Source organism: Piliocolobus tephrosceles, chromosome 5 (genome assembly GCF_002776525.5).
Source record: "Piliocolobus tephrosceles isolate RC106 chromosome 5, ASM277652v3, whole genome shotgun sequence".
NCBI lineage: Eukaryota > Metazoa > Chordata > Mammalia > Primates > Cercopithecidae > Piliocolobus > Piliocolobus tephrosceles.
In genome coordinates this window covers 1,206,430-1,225,898 of record NC_045438.1, presented here as the reverse complement: position 1 = coordinate 1,225,898, position 19,469 = coordinate 1,206,430, and the positions used below count along the sequence as shown (strand labels likewise).

Genomic DNA, 19,469 nt, shown 5'->3' with positions numbered 1-19,469 from the left:
ATATTTGAGAAAAATATTTAGTATAGTACCTTTCTAGCTATTAAAGCTCAGCCTCCTCAATTACATTTTAACTATGGCATCACTCTGGTGAACACCGTGAAAATATTTGTGGACCAACAAATACAATAATGTTATAATGTTGGTGTCACTGGACAGAAATAAATATACACTTTATATTTTATAGTGAAAGATGCAAAAACTCTGTGGCCATGACCATAACTTTAGAAACTATCTTGTCCAGTTCCTTTGCCTTAGAATCTTTTCCTCCTACCCAGGCAGCAAAATACCAAGTGGATCAAGTCTTTATTTCCATCTCAAATACCAGAATTGCTAAAAGTTGATAAAGAAAAATCTCGTAAGTCAAAGAAAAGAGTCACAATAAAAAAATGATCTCCAACCCCTACTGTACCCAGCGATTCTCCTCCTAGTCTCCATTCTAACTCCTCCTCTCATTCTCCACAACAGAGGCTTCAAATCTTCTCCCCTTTCCTCAGCACCTGCCTACCCATCGATGGCCTCTTATCCTAATTCCCAAAAAAAATAAAAGTCACCAGTGATATACGGTGTGGTAATTGTTAAGTCTGGTAACAAGGCAGTTGTTGGGGACCTTGAAAAGATCAGTTTCCGAGGAGTTTGGTGAATAAAGCCAGACTATACCAAATAAAGGAACAGGAAGTGAAAAAGTAAAGGCAGTTAGCATAATTTTTATTTTCAAGAAAGACAGCGAGGAAAAATGTTAAAACAGACCAACAACTGTATCTTGGAGTCCGGATTAAACTCGTTTTCAGGTTAGAAGGATATGGTTATGCTTAAATGTTACTGGGGGAAGCCAACAGAGGAAGAGTTTGACTATATAGGAGAGAAAGGGGAGAGCTGAGAGAAAAAATATATATACAAGAGGAAGAAGCAGATGGAATCCAAGTGGAAGGAAGGATTAATGAAGCTTCAGATAGGAAAGAAAATGAAGGTTTGAAAAGAAGCAAGTTCATAATTGTAGCATCAAGGAATCACTGGATTTTCCCATCTCGTTCATTTTTATGGCCTCAGTCGCAGGCAGAAAAGAGGTAACATGGCAGGACTTCTGTCTTTAGAAAAGGCCTCCGTACAAGGTGGGATTTTGAGAGCATCTAGGAACTTGGATTTCAGGAGGGCTGTCATCATTCTGAGAACTGAGAATGGCTGACAATGTTTACACAAATAATGTGGTTTATGAGAAATACCTGCTTTACCTCTAGGAGTCTTGGACCCTGGTATGTACGAGGCAGAGAGTTTCCATGTGATCAGCAGCCCTTCCTCAAAAACAAAAACCAGGCACTGAGTTTCTAATGAGCTTCCCTGGTATATAACATTTCACATAAGTTGCCACAACTCCATGCTGAAAGAATTAAGCATGTCTTATGTGATTCTAGTGGGGAAAAGACTCTTGGAAGCGATTTCATATCTTCCACACTTCACTCAATGAACTTTTTCCTCTTTGCTGATTGTTCTTTGTATCCTTTCATTGTTATAAATGATAGCTGAGAGCATAACTATATGCTGAATCCTATGACTCCTCCTAGCAAATCATTAAACCTGGGGGTTGTCTTGGGGACCCCTCCCCCTCCCATATCTACAAGTCTTTTCTAAATCAAACGTCAGGGATCCAGACCCATGCCTCCTAGAAATCTGCATTTCAAATATGACTAAATCTAACAAATCTAAAAATCATTATCTTTTCCAGCAAATGTGTGCCTCCCACTGTGTTACTTATCTCAGTGAATGACATTAATCATCAATTGTCTGAGGCCTCAATCACAACCCCCTCATTCAAAAGTCCTCTAAATCCTACATTCTAAATAAAGTATTTCGAGTCCATCCATTTATCCCAATTCTGTCTTATCCTTCTTCCATGATTCCATCATCTTTTGCTTGGATTATTATACAATGTATTAAACATCTTTTTGCTTCAATACTTCTCCCCTATCTCTACCTAGAACCTTCGACCCATTTTCTAACAAAAAACAAAATAAAACAGAAGTGGATTAAAATAACAACTGACACTTTAGGAAACTCTTGACATGAAAAATTTATAAAATAATACACTTAAGAGAAGCTCTAAAGCATTAGAAGACAAAAGAACAAACAATAGACTGCTTCTTTAACTGAAAACTCAAAACAGTCTCCAAAATAATCTCTCTCAAAGATTCTTTCATTCATTCAAGGCTTTAGAAATCCACCCTCCTTGCAACAATTCCTACCCAGTTTTATCTTCACTATCCACTTACTTACACTCCCTTCTTTTCCTTCTACTCTTTCCCTTATATTTTCTTAAACATGCTATCTTTATTTGAGAAAAGGCAGCAATCACAGGAAAGAAAAGGAATAATCTCAGGGCACAAACAATCACATTACATGACACCCCTTTAAACCACAGGAGCAGAAAGCAGATCTATAGTAGGTTAATTTAAGTACTAGTCTAAAGAGTCAAGTTGAGAGTATAATGAATGATTTTTCTAACCCCTGTGAAAATACAAGACACAAATTTGCTATAAAATTCAGGGTTGTATTTGATACTTATTGCCCTATACTATCAAATATATACCAGCCAGTTCATTTAATTGTTAACCCCTAAGGCAGAGATTTTTAAAAAGGTTAAGTACAATAAGACAGGAAAAACCAAGGGAGAATTTAAATGACCAAGCCGTGAAGTCATTTTTTAAAATGACTTTCAGAGAGCAGTAAAAATGGCACTAAATAAAGCCGTTTCAGAAACCATTCCTTTAGGGGTTGACTGAATCAAGATTCAAATTGTTAAAAATTAAAGGTTAAATATTTACGCTGACAGCCAAAACTTTTAACCAGTTCATGTCTTTGAGATGCTATAGGAACAAAGATTATCTTAACTTTTTCAGGGATATCTATAAAAAACCAACAGCATATACAAAAATTGACAGCTTAATGCCACCTACTGAAAATGTCATAAACATAAGATAGAATAGAACCACACAAATACAGTAGCCACCAACCACACGCCTATTTAAATTTAAATTAATAAAAACTAAATAAAATTTAAAATACTGTTTCCCATTTACTCTAGTCTCATTTCAAGTTTTCAGCAGTCATATGTGGCTCATGGTTACCATGTTGTACAATGCAGATATTTCATCACTGCAGAAAACGACATCAGAGAGCACTGATGAGAAGCTAGAGGAAATACATCAGCAGATCATCATGCTAAACAGGCTGCTACGAGTAAAGTTCTTACACAAGAATCTCTTATAGAACAGAAACACAAATTGATGGAGTGGTCTGCAATTTCCATCACAGATGCACAAAATTTGATCCTTGATTCTGAAAATACAATGGGAATAAACAGATCTTGCATCATTTTCCCCAATGTTTATTTTCAAAAGTGGGGCCAAGTTTACTTTAAAACAATAAATATAATATGAATAATATTTTGATACTTTGTAAATTTAGGAAAGCTTTTTAGAGCAAAGGAGGTTTAAGTTGAAATGTCAAAAAAGTTTGATACACTATATACATAAAATAAACTATTTGACTAAGTTGATAAAATATTAAGATGATTTATAATGACATAATTCCATTTGCAGGTTAAAAGTTAAGGTATAGTTAACTTTTCAAATAAGAAACCAATTTTAAGAATTAATCTGTCAAAAACCTTATTTGAAATGCTTTCACTGGAGCCTCTGTGATAGCAACAGTGACTTATTAGCTGTACATAAACCATGGGGAAAAATCATCCTGTTCTTTATTTTTCCTTTCTGTATCAGTCTATGCTCATAAAGCAAAAACAAAGTTTTATTTAAATGGGAATGAGAGAAAAATGAAATGTGGAGAAAGAATTATTTAAATTCAATTTCTCTAAAAATTTTTAAGTATATTTTACCTTTACAAATAAATTCTTACCCTATTATTCAATATCCCTCTCTTCTGCTGCTGCTCAATTCTCTTGATTCTCAAACACAAAATAATTATTGTTCTCCTTCCCTCATTTTATGCTCTACTGCACTCAACCAAAAATCACAATTTCAGAATCTTTTCTTCATGTGACTTCTAAATCAAGGTTCTGCCTAACTAAATAAACGATGTTTATTGACTCAAAGCTATATCAGTATAATATTTGAATATCTTAATAAATTTTGTGTTTTTCATTTTGTCAATTATTTATTAGACTTGCTGATTTCTTTTTAATTCTTTCAGTACCCTTATACATTGTTCTACTAGTAGTAACAAATGTAGATGATTTTGGTAATATATTTTAGAGTATTAAGTCTACATTTGGTATAACTCAAACTAATTACTGAAAATGCAAAAGTATTTATCATTATGACTTTTGTCATGTAATTTTCACTGAAAAATACGGGTCTATATTATAGAAGTAATGGCTTTATTAATACTTGATCTGAATCAAACTACATGCTACTGCTTAAAAATATGGCTTCTCTCAAACCAGCTTGTTATTTATAGAAGCCAATTTACTATATACATAAAACATATTTTCTAATTGCTATCCTGACTGCATTCATTTTAAATCTCTATTGTTATCACTTTATGTTCCACAGGATGGTAGTTTAAGATCACATAAAAGGCGAATTGCTTCATTATCCAATATTAATTATCACCACACAACTTGCATATTCAAGTTATTACATCATATATATTTTGGTAGTATTATTTCTCAACATAAAGAAGGAATTACAGACTTACCAGAGACTTATATTTCTTTTCAAGAAGTCTTAATACTGTAGTTCTGCTATAATGTGCATGCTAAAATTAAAAGGAAATGATATTTAATACTCAAGCTGTGCCACTCAAAATCTATTTTTCCTGCATTATCTTCAATGACAACATCATAAATCACACAATAGCTTAGATTTAAACCATTATAGTCAATGACAGGTGTTTATGTGTGCATTGATTAGGAGGATAGCAATCACAAGAATGCAAATCGTATCAAAAAACTTGCAGATCATTTAGTGACCGACCAGTAGAAGAACATTCTATCCATCAATTGTGTCCAATTTCCACACTAAACTATTTTAAAATCACCACCAAAAAAGTATACATATGACAGAATCCAAAAAAAGATACACAGTGGGGAAAAGAAAAAAAAAAAAAAAAAAGCACAACTCTTACACTGAAGAGGATACTGTATGGTCTACATGTGCAGAAATCTGCCAACACTGAAATGCTCTAAAGTGACAGTACCCTAATCATTTTCTGCCAACCATAATTAAAAATGATTCAAAGTGTCAAAAGAGCTTTAAATCTCTCCTTGGAGCAAAATATAGATATAATTAAAACATTTAAATGTATAGCATTGTACAAAGCCAGGGAAAACTATAAATATTGTTTAGCTAGATTATATAAGATATCATTAGTGTTCAAAATATAGTTTCTTCATTTCACTTAGGAATAAAAATATTGGCCGGGTGCGGTGGCTCACACCTGTAATCCCAGCACTTTGAGAGGACGAGGTGGGCAAATCACGAGGTCAGGAGTTCAAGTATGGTCTCAAACTGGCCAATATGGTGAAACCCTGTCTCTACTAAAAATATAAAAATTAGCCAGGCGTGGTGGCACGCACCTGTAGTCCCAGCTACTCAGGAGGCTGAGGCAGAAGAATCGCTTGAACCCAGGAAGAAGAGGTCGCAGTGAACCGAGATTGCGCCACTGCACTCCAGCCTGGGTGACAGAGAGAGACTCCGTCTCAAAAAAAAAGAATAAATTTTTGACAAACCTAACAAAAACAAGCAATGGGGAAAGGATTTCCTATTTAATAAATGGTGTTGGGAAAACTTAACTCAAGATGGATTAAAGACTTAAACATAAGATCTAAAACCATGAAAACTCTAGAAGAAAATCTAGGCAATACCATTCAGGACACAGGCATGGGCAAGGACTTCACGACTAAAACACCAAAAGCAATGGCAACAAAAGCCAAAATTGATAAATGGGACCTGATTAAACTAAAGAGCTTCTGCACAGCAAAACACACTACCATCAGAGTGAACAGGCCACCTACAGAAAGGGAGAAACTTTTTGTAATCTATTCATCCGACAAAGGGCTAATATCCAGAATCTACAAAGAACTTAAACAGATTAAGAAGAAGAAAACAAACAACCCCATCAAAAAGTGGGCAAAGGATATGAACAGACACTTCTCAAAAGAACACACTTATGTAGCCAACAAACTTATGACAAAATGCTCATTATCACTGGTCATTGGAGAAATGCAAATCAAAACCGCAATGAGATACCATCTCACATCAGTTAGAATGGCGATCATTAAAAAATCAGGAAACAAGAGATGCTGGAAAAGATGCAGAGAAATGGGAACATTTTTACACTGTCGGCAGCAGTGTAAATTAGTTCAACCATTGTGGAAGACAGTGTGGCAATTCCTCAAGGATCTAGAACTAGAAATACCATTTGGCCCAGCCATCCCATTACTGGGTATATACCCAAAGGATTATAAATCATTCTACCATAAAGACACATGCACACGTATATTTATTTCAGCACTGTTCACAATAGCATACACTTGGAACCAACCGAAATGTCCGTCAATGATAGACTGGATAAAGAAAATGTGGCACATATACACCATGGAATACTATGCAGCCATAAAAAAGGATGAGTTCATGTCCTTTGCAGGGAAATGGGATGATGCTGGAAACCATTATTGTCAGCAAACTATCAGAAGAACAGAAAACCAAACCCAGCATGTTCTCACTCATAATTGGGAGTTGAGCAATGAGAACACATAGACACAGGGAGGGGAACATCACACACCAGGGCCTGTCAGGGGGTGGGGGGCTATGGGAGGAATAGCATTAGGAGAAATACCTAATATAGATAACGGGTTGATGGGTGCAGCAAACCACCATGGCACATGTACACCTATGCAACAAACCTGCATGTTCTGCACATGTACCCTAGAACTTAAAGTATAATAAAAAAAATTTTTTTAAAGAATAAAAATATTAAACAGCATAATACAAGTCAAAATCTTTTCAGAATTCTAGGGAATAGAGGATTTTTGTACTGTTTTTCTTTTTTTTTCTTTTTTTTTTTTGCTTTTTAAATAGAGATGGGGTTTTGCTATGTTGGCCAAGCTGGTCTCAAACTCCCAACCTCAAGTGATCCACCCACCTCGGCCTCCCAAAGTGCTGGGATCACAGATGTGACCCACCGTGCCCAGCTGGGAATAGAGTTTTTAATCAAACATTGATTAAATTGTGTTTTGGTTAACTGAAGGTTAATCAAAACCTTGTGTTTTAAACCTTGTAGCTTAAAATGTTTTCAAAAACTATTAATCCTTTTTTTCAAATTTAATAAGAGAAATAAGTTGATATAGTATTAAACTATTTTTAATATTGACCATGTTCTGAAAAGAAATCCTCATAGTATATCTCTTAGACCAGGGTCAGCAAACTACAGCCCTCAGATCAAATTCTGCCTAGACCCAATTTTGCAAAAAAAATTCACTGGAACGGTCAAGTCCATTCATTTGCCTATTATGTACGGATGCTCTGGAGCTACAGCAATTGGGTTGAACAGCTGCAATAGGGACTGTACAGCCCATAAAGTCAAAAATATTTATGGTCTGGCTCTTTACATAAAAAAATTTGGCAACTCCTGCCTTAGATGCAAAAATTATAGGAGGATGTGTTGACGAATTTTCATGTATACTAGAACACACTTCAGAATGTGATTTTTAAATAAATTTGTACCCCATTCTCTTAAGAATCAACTCCTAGCAATAAGAAAGTCAAATGAAAAAAAGTTAATTACAGTTAGTAAAATATGACTGATTTTGTTTAAAAAAAAAGACCTAAACAGATAAATATAAAAGTATATACAACATATCTACGTGAAACAAAATCTCAACAGTTGTTATCCCTGCACTGTATAATTAGAAAATTTTAATTTTATTTCAGCTCTTACATATTTTGCATATTTTCTCAAATAACGGTATAATTTGATAATCAAGAAAAAACTTTAAGTGTTAGATGTGAGGAACAAAGGGTTCATTTTAAATTAATTTAATTTAATTTAATTGAGTAAACATTAATCACATACTAGACAGGCCAGGTAAGGGTTAACCACTGGAGACAGAATTGTGTTCTGGTTAATTGGGCATTTATCATACAACTTAGTAAAAGGCACAAAGCACCATCGCTAGATAACATCCAAATTGTGCTGAAGTGTAAATGAATGCCCCAGCCTCTCTCTTCTCAAGTGCAAGAAATATAGTACCTAGGTGCCCAGTACGGAATGAGAGAGAAAACAACGTGAGCACAAAAGTCAGTCCTGTTGCTACTACTGACAAACACAGACACCTCTTATTTGACAGAGGTTGAGGGAGGTAACAGTATAAAGATCTCTCTACTCTTAATATTAGTGTCAGTGCCAGCATCATGAGAAATTGCCAGGTTCAGACACTAAACACATTCCCCAAACTTCAGATTCAGGAGGGAGGCAAATGAAAAAATACTTTCAGAAATATCGCCTAAGCCCGAAAAAAATACGTATTGAATCCTTATGTTATACCACATCTGCTTAAAATTTTTGAAGCTTTTACACTAAGGAAAAAATAGATTTTGAATAAGTCATTCAGCTTAAATAGACTCAAATGAAATACCACTTAAAATCCTATTCTGGGTCTGCCACTTAACAGGTAAAAAATCTTGGGCAAATTAACTCCATATCTCAGTTACTGCATCTGAAAAATGGGGAGTAATTAATACCACCAACCTCATAAATTTTTATAATAAATGAGTTAACACATGTAAAACTGATTAGAACTCTTAGTACACAGTAACTATTCAAACATTAGCTATTTATTAAAATGATACAGCAATGCACTAAAAGGTATAAAAATATTCTATTTTTCCTTACCATCCACTTTTTGAACCACACAGCCTTGGTATCAACTAATGCAAAAAAGTAGATCGGATCCAAAATCTTTTGTGAGACAATATGGCTTTGATCATGTTTCACTGTTAACAAGGACAAAGTACTCTCCACAATTTCTTCCATATACCTTAAAGTTTGGGAAAAAAGAAATGCAATTACTTATATAGTACTGGTGGTAGACTTTATGTTTATGGAATTGAGTAAACATTAATCACTTACTAGATAGGCCAGGTAAGGGCTCACCACTGGTGACAGAATTGTGTTCTGGTTAATTGGGCATTTATCATACAACTTAGTAAAAGGCACAAAGCACTATCGCTAGATAACATCCAAACTGTATAAAGCAGTATATAATCTTCAGAAACATTTTTTCTATTTCAGTAAATGACATAGGTAGGATTCATACTCAATGTTTCTGCTTTAACAACAGGTTCTTTTTACTTCAACACTGGATCTGCAAATTTAACTTTCCTTTTTAGACTCACAGATTCTCTTACAACTTAGAATAAATTTTAGAGCTGAAAGGAAAAAGTTTAAAGAACATTTAAGGAACTTGTCCAAAATGTAATAGTAAAGACCAATAAGGACCTAATGCAGATCTTCAGATCACTGATACATTAAAAAAATAATAATAATAATAACTAATGCTACATTTTCTTTTTACCTTGTGATAAATGATGTAAAGTGGTACTTGTGATTCACATAGCTAAGTATAAAACACGACAAGCTTAAGAAAAATAAAAATAGAAATTTTATGAATCCCTTCCCAATTGTGTCAGTCCATTAAGACTGTCTTTACTCTTTCTGTCTGAAAGGTATATGGGGCGGTAACACTGCTAAGTTCTATGCTGAAATACAATGGGAGGGGACTTACTTCTCTGGATGACGAATCCAGAAAGATGGAGCTTCTTTCTGATATTCATTTAGAAGACGAACCTACAAAGCAGTGCACAATAGTTCTCAAAAAATTAGCATCCTCAAATATAAAACTAAATAAATGAAAACGAAAGCTTATTCTAGTAAATGGATACCTTTTTAAGTAAACGAGTCATATCAGGATTAGTTATATCTACACCAGCTGAAAGAGTAGGAATATGATTTTCCCTAGAAAGAAAGTATGACTCCAAATACTTAGCTGAAAAAAAAAGGAAAACATAAAAAAATTACATCATGCATTTACAGTGTTTTCTGAAAAAAGTTATTTCCTATCCATTCTTAAGTACATGCAAATGACAAAAACATTTTTAAATGTTTTCATAAACATACCTAAGCTTGTATAAACTTCCTTGGTCATATGTAATGGAGAAAGCGAAAATCTCTGTGCACAGAATTTTAAAATCCGGTCCTACGGAAATGAGACGGAAAATTTGCATCTAAGATCTTACAAGAATAGAATAGAGATGAAATATTTTTCACACAGTAAAAACCCAGAAAATAAAATAAATACAAACAAGACATTCAGAAACCAGAGTCAGAATGTACTTATTTAAAAAGGGCACACTCTTGTGTCAGCAAAAATTAAAACTGACCAAAACTAATATGTGAATCTAATAACAGAAAGATATTACTGCACAATCTGGTCATAGTAGCTACTGACATGGTGAGGAGGGGGTAAGGTGAGGTTTCATAGAGGAGACTATATAAAGGTGTCAAACAAAGGAACAGAGTAGGCAGTACCAAATTTTTTTTAACACCCCATATTTCCAAATCCAAAATTCATCATTTTTAATTGCTTACATGGGTAGCTTCAGTAATTAAAGATTTAGAATTATTTCTAATAATTTTGCCTATTCCCAAGAAAATTACTCTTATGTTTAAATTTTTACATTATTAAAACTCAAAATAGAAACCAGTAGAAGGTAAATAAGTTAAAAGTGGCAACGGATGTAGTTAGCACAATACCTGGCACTAAGAGTTACTTTAAAATGGGAGCTGCTATTATCCTTTTAATTATACCTGCTTTAATATCATGAGGAGATTAATCCTAATAGTGAAATTTGACTTTCAATTAAATACAAACATAAAGTTGCCTTCAATAGTCTAATCTGGGGGGGGGGGGGAATTAATAACTCTGTTGATATCAGTTTAGACAATCCACTTACAAGAAATAGTTCCCCAAGTTAGTAAAGGTATCTTCTAATAGCCCCAAGAAATTCCTACTGAACAAAGGATATTAGATACTTTGGGAAGTCTATTTTTATAGTCGCAGCAACTGATAGGTATCTGTCACACTTTTCAACTCTATAGGCTTCACTCAGTTGCATGTAAGAGTCCTTTAGAGAAGGAGATGAAGACATAGAATTGAACTCAAAAAGAATTTGGATCAAGCACAAATTTAAAATGAAAAAAACTCCATGCCTTGTTTTCTACTTCAAAATGACTAATTTTATTAGCATCTCTCCTCTATAATAATTGCTTCCAATTTTATTAGCGTAAGTAATAAAACTGAACCTTGCTGCATAATAATTTTAAATGGCTACAATTTGCTATTTTATAAAGTTATTTCATAATTTGTAAAATAAAGGAAACCTACTCAGCTACTATTCTGTATTTATTAAGTAAAAGAAAAAATAAAGGGAAATTTACAATTGCATCTGTCGTTAGAGAGCTTGAAATGTTAAAGATAACCCTGAGATACATTTTTTTCACCTTGAAGTTCTTGGATCATTGAGCGGTTCCAGAAGTCTACAATACCCTCTGCTGTTAACAAGGTTGAACTACATCCAAGTATTAGGTAAACACCTTCTTCCCCTTACAACAGTTACAAACAGAGATTCCCAAACCACTTCTGTTTACCAGTATAACCATATCTTCATTAACGGTAGACTGATTTTAAATAGACAAATATATTGGGATACCTTATATTTTTCTACAAATATTTATTTATTGTCTGCGTTACCTACTGAAATCTAAGTTCTCTGAGGGCAAAGAGTTTGTGTCCTGCCCCTGGTGTGTTCCCAGTGTCTAAAGAACGATACACCCTATAGATACTCAGTACATATTTGCTGAACAAAGAACAAAATGTAACTCTTCTTCTCATGCCTTATATTCTATGCCAAACATCATATTGATTTTAAAGCCAAAACTATCTTCACTGATAAATCAATTAGGAAGAAAAGATCCCCTGAAAGGAAATCCAATTTGTGTTTAACACGTAATTCTTGGATAATCAGGGTTTTTTTCCTTCATTTCCATCATAGACACTATCTGCAGAATTACTGCACTTGCTCATGTAAAGCTTACTTTTCATCATAAAATAACCTCAAAAGGTAATATGCAAATTAAACTAAAAAGTAATATGCAAATCAAATTTTAAATAAAATCATATCTGACTTCATAATTTTACAATTTTAGAAACTTTCTATATTTGCATTATGATTCACTTCAAATTATTTTCTAAAATCTCAGCATTAGTTTTCTTGCTTCTCTCTTTAAGCAGTTAAGCAATCTCTAAGTAAACACCTAAATACATGAGGAAAATGTTTATAAGTCCTTTTGACCGTAATTCACCATTTTTAGTTCAAACTTCCATAGACCATGAATCCTTTTAAAATATTTTTTCTTTTTTTTTAATTTGAGAGTATCATAAAACAGCACTATTCAAAAGCAATGACACAGCCAGGCGTGGTGGCTCAAGTCCGTAATCCCAGCACTTTGGGAGGCCGAGGCTGGAGGATCACTTGAGCCCAGAAGTTCAAGACCAGCCTGAGCAATGTGGTGAGGCCCCATCTCTACAAAAAATACAAAAATTTGCCCCATGGTAGTGCATGCCTATAATCCCCAGCTACCTGGGAGACTGAGGTGGGAAGGTCACTTGAGTTTGGGAGGTTGAGGCTGAAGTGAGCTGTGATCATGCCACTGCACTCTAGCCTGAGTGACAGAGCAAAACCCTGTCTCAAAGAGCAAAACAAAAATAAAATAAAATACTAGGACATTCCTTTACAAGACAAAATGCACAAGGTAGCAGTGTATTATTTGGCAATGAAGTATGACCATATTTTGAATCTAATCATAAAACTGTCTTAAGAAAAATTTTGACAATTAGAAAGCTGAAACTGAAGTTCCATAAGCGTGTGAGCTACTATTAAAGAAAACTATTGGCCAGGCGCGGTGGCTCATGCCTGTAATCCCAGCACTTTGGGAGTCCGAGGTGGGTGGATCACCTGAGGTCAGGAGTTCGAGACCAGCCTGGCCAACATGATCAAACACCATCTTTGCTAAAAATACAAAAATTAGCCGGGTGTGGTGGTGGCATGCCTGTAATCCCAGCTACTCAGGAGCCTGAGGCAGGAGAATCACTTGAACCTGGGAGGCAGAGGTTGAAGTGAGCCGAGGCAGCGCCATTGCACTCCAGCCTGGGCAAAAAGAATGAAACTTGGTCTCAAAAAAAAAAAAAAAGAAAAGAAAACCGTCATAACTATCATATTCTACTTATTTCTACAATGGTGGGAAAACATATTATTTTTAATATTTCTATAACCATTTTCTTACACTAAACACAGGATCAGGATCTGAAAGTGACACTGTCAGTTTTTCACAGAGAGTAGTCCAATTTTCACAGTTCAGGACATCAGATGGAGGAGCGGAACATAATGTTTGCAAGGCTTCGTATCTCACCTACAATTTTTTAAAAGACTTTTATTAACACTCAGTCACTAAAATAATGCCACTTTTCCAAAACAATATTTAACAAACTACTAAAAGGCAAAGTCTGGATAATTTATAAAGAGTGATTTATCAGATGCCTTTATATTAAAAAGCTCTTGAGAAATCATTTTTAAACTAAGTGCTAAGCAGAGAAAAAAACAGTTGCTGTTGGTGTAAAGCAAAATTAAAATACTGAATGTAGTAGGAGATTTTAGGTATCATGTCTAAGTGGAACGGGAGGAAGAATAGTAGTTGAATCAGAATCACCAATGTTTTCCAGTGGCCTTGTCCTACAGGCTTTCCCTATTCTAGGCCATTCCTACAGTTTGAGGGCTTTAATTTCAAAATGTTGCCCAGATATGCCCCTGGCAAAGCATTCCCATTCTAGGATATAAGAACGATTCTCACAAAACAATCAGTTTGAACTTGTGCTATACCATATTTTCTGGCCTTCTGACTACTTAGATAGAAAAAAAAAGGAAGTCATTCAGTAGTGGGATGCAAAATCTAATTTATGTATTTTCATAGAAAGCTTACTTCTTAATCAGTCTTCTCAAAATGCAATCAGAATTCACTCAAAACAGTATGACCCAAGGGAAAGTAGTAGAGAATAGTTCCACTCCAATGAAGAATGGAACAAAGCTTTTCTCCCACTCAATATCCAAGTAGTGAATAATAACACACTAATTCCAGCCTCATCCTCAAAATGTGGTCATTTCCCAACTGAAACAACTAAAGCCTAGTCATTAAAAAGGTGAGGCCTAAAAGACAGGAGCCAAAACCTCAGCAAATCAGACACTCTGAATCAGGGCCCAACTTTTAGACAAAAAAGACAAAGAATATACATATATTTGAAACTGTTTATATATTCATATGAAAGAACTCCTCGATATAACTTTATTTGTGATAGTAGTAAGGGAAACATTGAGAGTTTTTAAAATTAGTAATTCATTTACAATGTTAAGTAATTTTTCCATTTCAGGAAATTTTTAGGAAAAAATCCCATTTAGAATTTACTACTTGCAGAAGCAAAATGAAGGTTTCTAAACAAGTATAGATTTCCAAATCATCCGTTTAAATTGAAGGCAACAGGATTTTTATCATAAAAAATTCAAAACTCATTTCCAATATTTTTTGAAAGATGTTATTATTAATATGAACCCAGAAAATAAATCATAATGCAAAATGCTGAGAAGGAAAAAAGTATTCTTCTCTATGATTTTTTAGAAAATTTCAGTAGGAGTAAATCACAACTATTCATTCAGTTTATATTTAATAGGTTGAGAAAAATAATTTTAAAAATTGAGACCAAATGGCAAGATAGGCATACCAATACATAAAAGGCTTAGATTAAAAAAAAAAAAAAAAAAAAAACCTATCATATTTTCTGTTTCATGCCGACTTTCAAATGAAATAAGTCTTCATAAACAGTGATTCGTACAATCTCTTAAAATATAAACACACACAATTCAATATAATTGCTTCTCTCAAAAATCCTTTTTCTGGCCAGGCAGAGTGGCTCACATTTATAATCCCAGCATTTTGGGAGGCCAAGAGGTGGATCACTTGAGCACAGTATTTCCAGATCTTCCTAAGTAATGTGGCAAAACCCCATCTGTACCAAAAATACAAAATTTCTCCAGGTGCAGTGGCGTGCATCTGTAGTCACAGATACTTAGAAGGCTGAAGTGGGAAAATCACCTGAGCCTGGGGAGGTACAGGCTGCAGTGATTCATGATTGCGCCACTGTGCTTCACCCTGGGTGACAGAGTAAGACCCTATCTTAAATATATATATATAATTTTTCTAAAAAATAAACAAATAGGTCAAAATTGCTCAGATAGTTAGGGGAGGCATGGGTAGATGCTGGTCAAAGGATACAAAATTTCAGATAGGAGAAGTAAATTCAAGAGATCTACTGTATAACATGATGACATGATGACTATGTTAATAACTATGTTTTATTCTTGAAAACTGCTAAGAGAGATTTTAAATGTCCTCACCACAAAAAATGATAAGTATGTGAGGCAATGCATGTTAGAGCAGCTCAACTTAGCCATTCCTCAGTGTATACATGTTTCAAAACATGTTATACAAGACGAATATACACAATTTTTATTTGACCATTAAAAATAATTATTTTTAAAAGATGTTCCCATTTTCTGAAAGTAGAAAAAGAATTAAAAATCTTTTTTCTTAAGAAATGACTAACTACAATGTTACATATAAAACAACAGTGAAAGAACAGTTTGGGGGACAACTGCCTATAACTTTATCCCTTTGAAATTGATGCTAAAGATAAAAATTTCCTCTTCCAAACCACGACAATTCCCTAAGGAAAACCTCCCTTGCTCTGTGACTTTTCATTTGGACTTGAAAATTTACTATGGATATCGGTCTAGGATTGCCCATAATTATAAAGGCTTTAGCCTCAAGGGAACCTACCTGGTTGCTACTGATTGTAATCTCATACATGGTAAATATATGCTATCTGCATGAAACTTAACAGCTATCCTTGAAACTTACCTCTTTAGGTTGTCCAGGATCCAACTGGTCTAAAATCAATTGTAATTTTCCTTGACAAAATTTGTAACTCTGTAACACAATTGACAGGACATTCATTTATTTAAAAGGCTTTTAGAAATATTGCTATAAGTTACTTTTTCAATATAATTCCAAGCACAAAACATAATTCAGACAAGAGAAGGAGATGATCTATTTTGATTTGGCAGCGACTTAGAATTTTTCTTCCCAAGACTTTTAAATGGGAACTGAATGTCGCAGTAGAACAGTGTACCTTCATGTATATGAAAACTATTATTTACAAGCAATTAAAATATATATAACATTGTAAGACTCAAAAGACACAAAGCCAAAATGTTGCATACTCAGAAATGTGAGATGAATGAAACAGACAGATAAACAAAACAAAGAAGTAAAAAAAAACTACCAATAGTACCACAGGCACAGCTACAGTGCTGTTTGGACTGTTTTGTTCTCTTTCTTTCCTATACTTTTCCTTAGCCTTTCTCCTTATTTCTTCGGTGAAAAAAATCCTGAAGAAAAAACTTCCATCTATAAAAAAGTTTATAGTACATTACAGGATATTTTGGAGAAAGAAAAGGTATTTTTCCCACCAAAGGCAATTTAAACATACATAATATCTAAAACATCATCTAAAAATAAAAAGTATAATAGTAGGCCAGGCATGGTGGCTCACACCCGTAATCCCAGCACTTCGGGAGGCCAAGGTGGGCAGATCACGAGGTCAGGAGATCAAGACCATCCTGGCCAACATGGTGAAACCCCGTTCTCTACTAAAAATACAAAAATTACCTGGGTATGGTGGCACATGCCTGGAGTGAGCCAAAATTGTGCCACTGCACTCCAGCCTGGCAACTGAGTGAGACTCCGTCTCAAAAAAAAAAAAAAAAAAGTAAGGAAACAACAGATGCTGGCAATAAACTTTCAATAAACTATCTCTTCTCACTGCACTCTGCAACTTGTCTTGAATTCCTGCCTGCACAAAATCTGAGAACTCTCTTGGGTTCTGGGTCAAGACCACTTTTCCCGTAACAAAGCAATCCTCCTGCCTCAGTCCCCCATCACTGGGAATACAGGCACACAATGCTATGCCAAGCTAAGGTGTGTGTGTGTGTGTGTGTAGAGACCTTGTCTCTATGTTGTCCAGACTGGTCTCAAGCAATCCTCCGGCCTTGTTCTCCAAAAGTGCTGAGATTTCACGGATGAACCACAATGCCTGCCTGGCCTTTATTTTTTTTATTTTATTTTTTTCCTTGAGATGGCGCCTCACTCTGTCGCCCAGGTTGGAGTACAGTGGCGCGATCTCAGCTCACTGCAACCTCCGCCTCCCAGGTTCAAGCAATTCTCCTGCCTCAGCCTCCCGAGTAGCTGGAACTACAGGTGCATGTGCCACCACGCCCGGCTGATTTTTGTATTTTTAGTAGAGATGGGGTTTCACCATGTTGGCCAGGATGGTCTCAATCTGTTGACCTCGTGATCTACCCACCTCGGCCTCCCAAAGTGCTGGGATTACAGGAGTGAGCCACTGCACCCGGCTATAATTAAAATCTTATCAGGTGAGGGAGCCAGACATTGAGGAACTTCTGAAGTACAGGTTGGGATGTAGCTAATCCTATTGCTCTGAGTGATGTTGCCAAAAAAGAAATCAGTGTCTTGCCATTTCTCAGTAGTTGTATAAACTCCTCAAAGGCAGAATTCTTCACCAAAAAGAGCACTGTAGAGCTTTGAAGATTTTAGTAGAGGCCAGAAAACAGTTGCTGAATGCAAGATATTCTGATTAAGATTTGAATAGCATAAAATAAATTAGGATAATTGAAAGGACATACTCTGAATGACAGGAGAAAGGCCATGTACCCAATAATGAAAAAAACCTACTCAAGAAAATTCTTACTGGAAGAATCCAAAGCTTAGCAACATAGAGCTCAGGTTGTTCCCAGGAAAGAGAGAATCTGTTCCTTTGCCTTTTCCAGCTTCTAGAGGCCACCCTCATTCCTTGGCTTATGGCCTACCTTCATCTTCAAAAGCAGCTATCACATCACTACAACCTCTGTCAGTCTTAACAGCGCCTACTCTGACTCTGATCCTCTTGGGTTTCTCTTACACAGACCCTTGTGATGAGAGGGGTCCCGCCTGGATAACTCAGGATCATCCTACAATCTGAAGGTTCTTAACTTAATCACATCAGCAGAGTCCCTTTTGTCATGTCATGTGACATGTTCACAAGTTCCAGGGATTAGAACATGGACATCTTTGAGAGGACCATTATTCTATGTATGACAGGTACCAAAGGATGGCTTTCAAAGAGAAGTTGCTTGGAAAACAAAGGCAGAGTGAATACTTTAAACATGTTTGTGTCAGGCAAGAGTAATAGGTGACTATTATCCTAAACTCACCTTCTGCATAAAGCTACACACCCTGGGGTGAAGTTCCCTTGGAAGGTTATAAAGTAGCTTCACGCTATAAAACAGCACAATGCCTGTGCTGTACTATACTAATTACTACGGAGGAAGAGAAAGAAAGAAAAACTGCAAGAGGAAAGGATAGGAATTCTGAAAGCTTAATGTATATCAGAGGTAATCCTCTAATTTCCCAAGCAGTTAGAAATGGCCCAGAGATGATCAGTTTGAAATCATATAGGACCACAGCTGAGAAATTTTTATATTTGAGTGTGTCTCTGAATTGTGTCCATTTCAGCATTCCCTTTAAGAGATGTCACCAATAAAAGCTAACCTGTATAAAGCAGTGTCTGTGTGCCAAGCCCTGCTCTAACACAAGACACACATTAACTCAGTTAATCTTCTCAACAACCCTATACAGTAAGTAGTATTTTCATCCCCATTTACAAATGGGAAACACTACAGCACAAAGAAGTTAAGAAATTTGTCCAAGGCCACACAGCCAGTAAGTGGTGGAACCATAACTTACACCCAAGCAGTCTCCAGGTAGCTGGGAAAAGAATAAAAAGAACCGACTTTGCAGGGAGAGAGGCCAGTTTTAAACTCAAAGTTCCCCCTTCACTAGCTATTCAAGTTTGGGGAAATTATTTAACTATTATTATAAGCCTCGCTTTTTTCTGTAGAATGGACTAATAATATCTATAGTGAATATAAAGCTAAGTACAGGGACCAGTATACGGCAGGTATTATTATTAGAGCTGGTATTATTATTTCTATCTTTCTAGCATTATCTTGCAGAGACTTGTTCCAGGTTTAACCACAATACCAAATATTTTCATGGCAATGCTTGCAACTATGGTAACAACTGCTATCTCCCCTTTGTTCTTTAATATCCTCACACTTACACTAACAGTCTCCTGGTTTTCAGTAATGGGTCAAAACTCCAAATATAATCAG

At 35.3% G+C, this 19,469-nt stretch overlaps 1 protein-coding gene across 1 annotated transcript in view; it reads right to left on the bottom strand.

The window, feature by feature from the left end:
• Positions 1–19,469, bottom strand: part of TBC1D32 (TBC1 domain family member 32) — a 213,391-nt gene that overhangs the window by 174,651 nt on the left and 19,271 nt on the right. The window contains exons 5-11 of the mRNA XM_026456419.1: positions 16,099–16,167; positions 13,417–13,542; positions 10,192–10,270; positions 9,957–10,060; positions 9,800–9,861; positions 8,908–9,052; positions 4,711–4,770 (exon numbers count right to left, since the gene is read on the bottom strand). Of these exons, the coding sequence (XP_026312204.1) occupies positions 4,711–4,770; positions 8,908–9,052; positions 9,800–9,861; positions 9,957–10,060; positions 10,192–10,270; positions 13,417–13,542; positions 16,099–16,167 (645 nt within the window). The remainder of the gene's footprint in view (positions 1–4,710; positions 4,771–8,907; positions 9,053–9,799; positions 9,862–9,956; positions 10,061–10,191; positions 10,271–13,416; positions 13,543–16,098; positions 16,168–19,469) is intronic.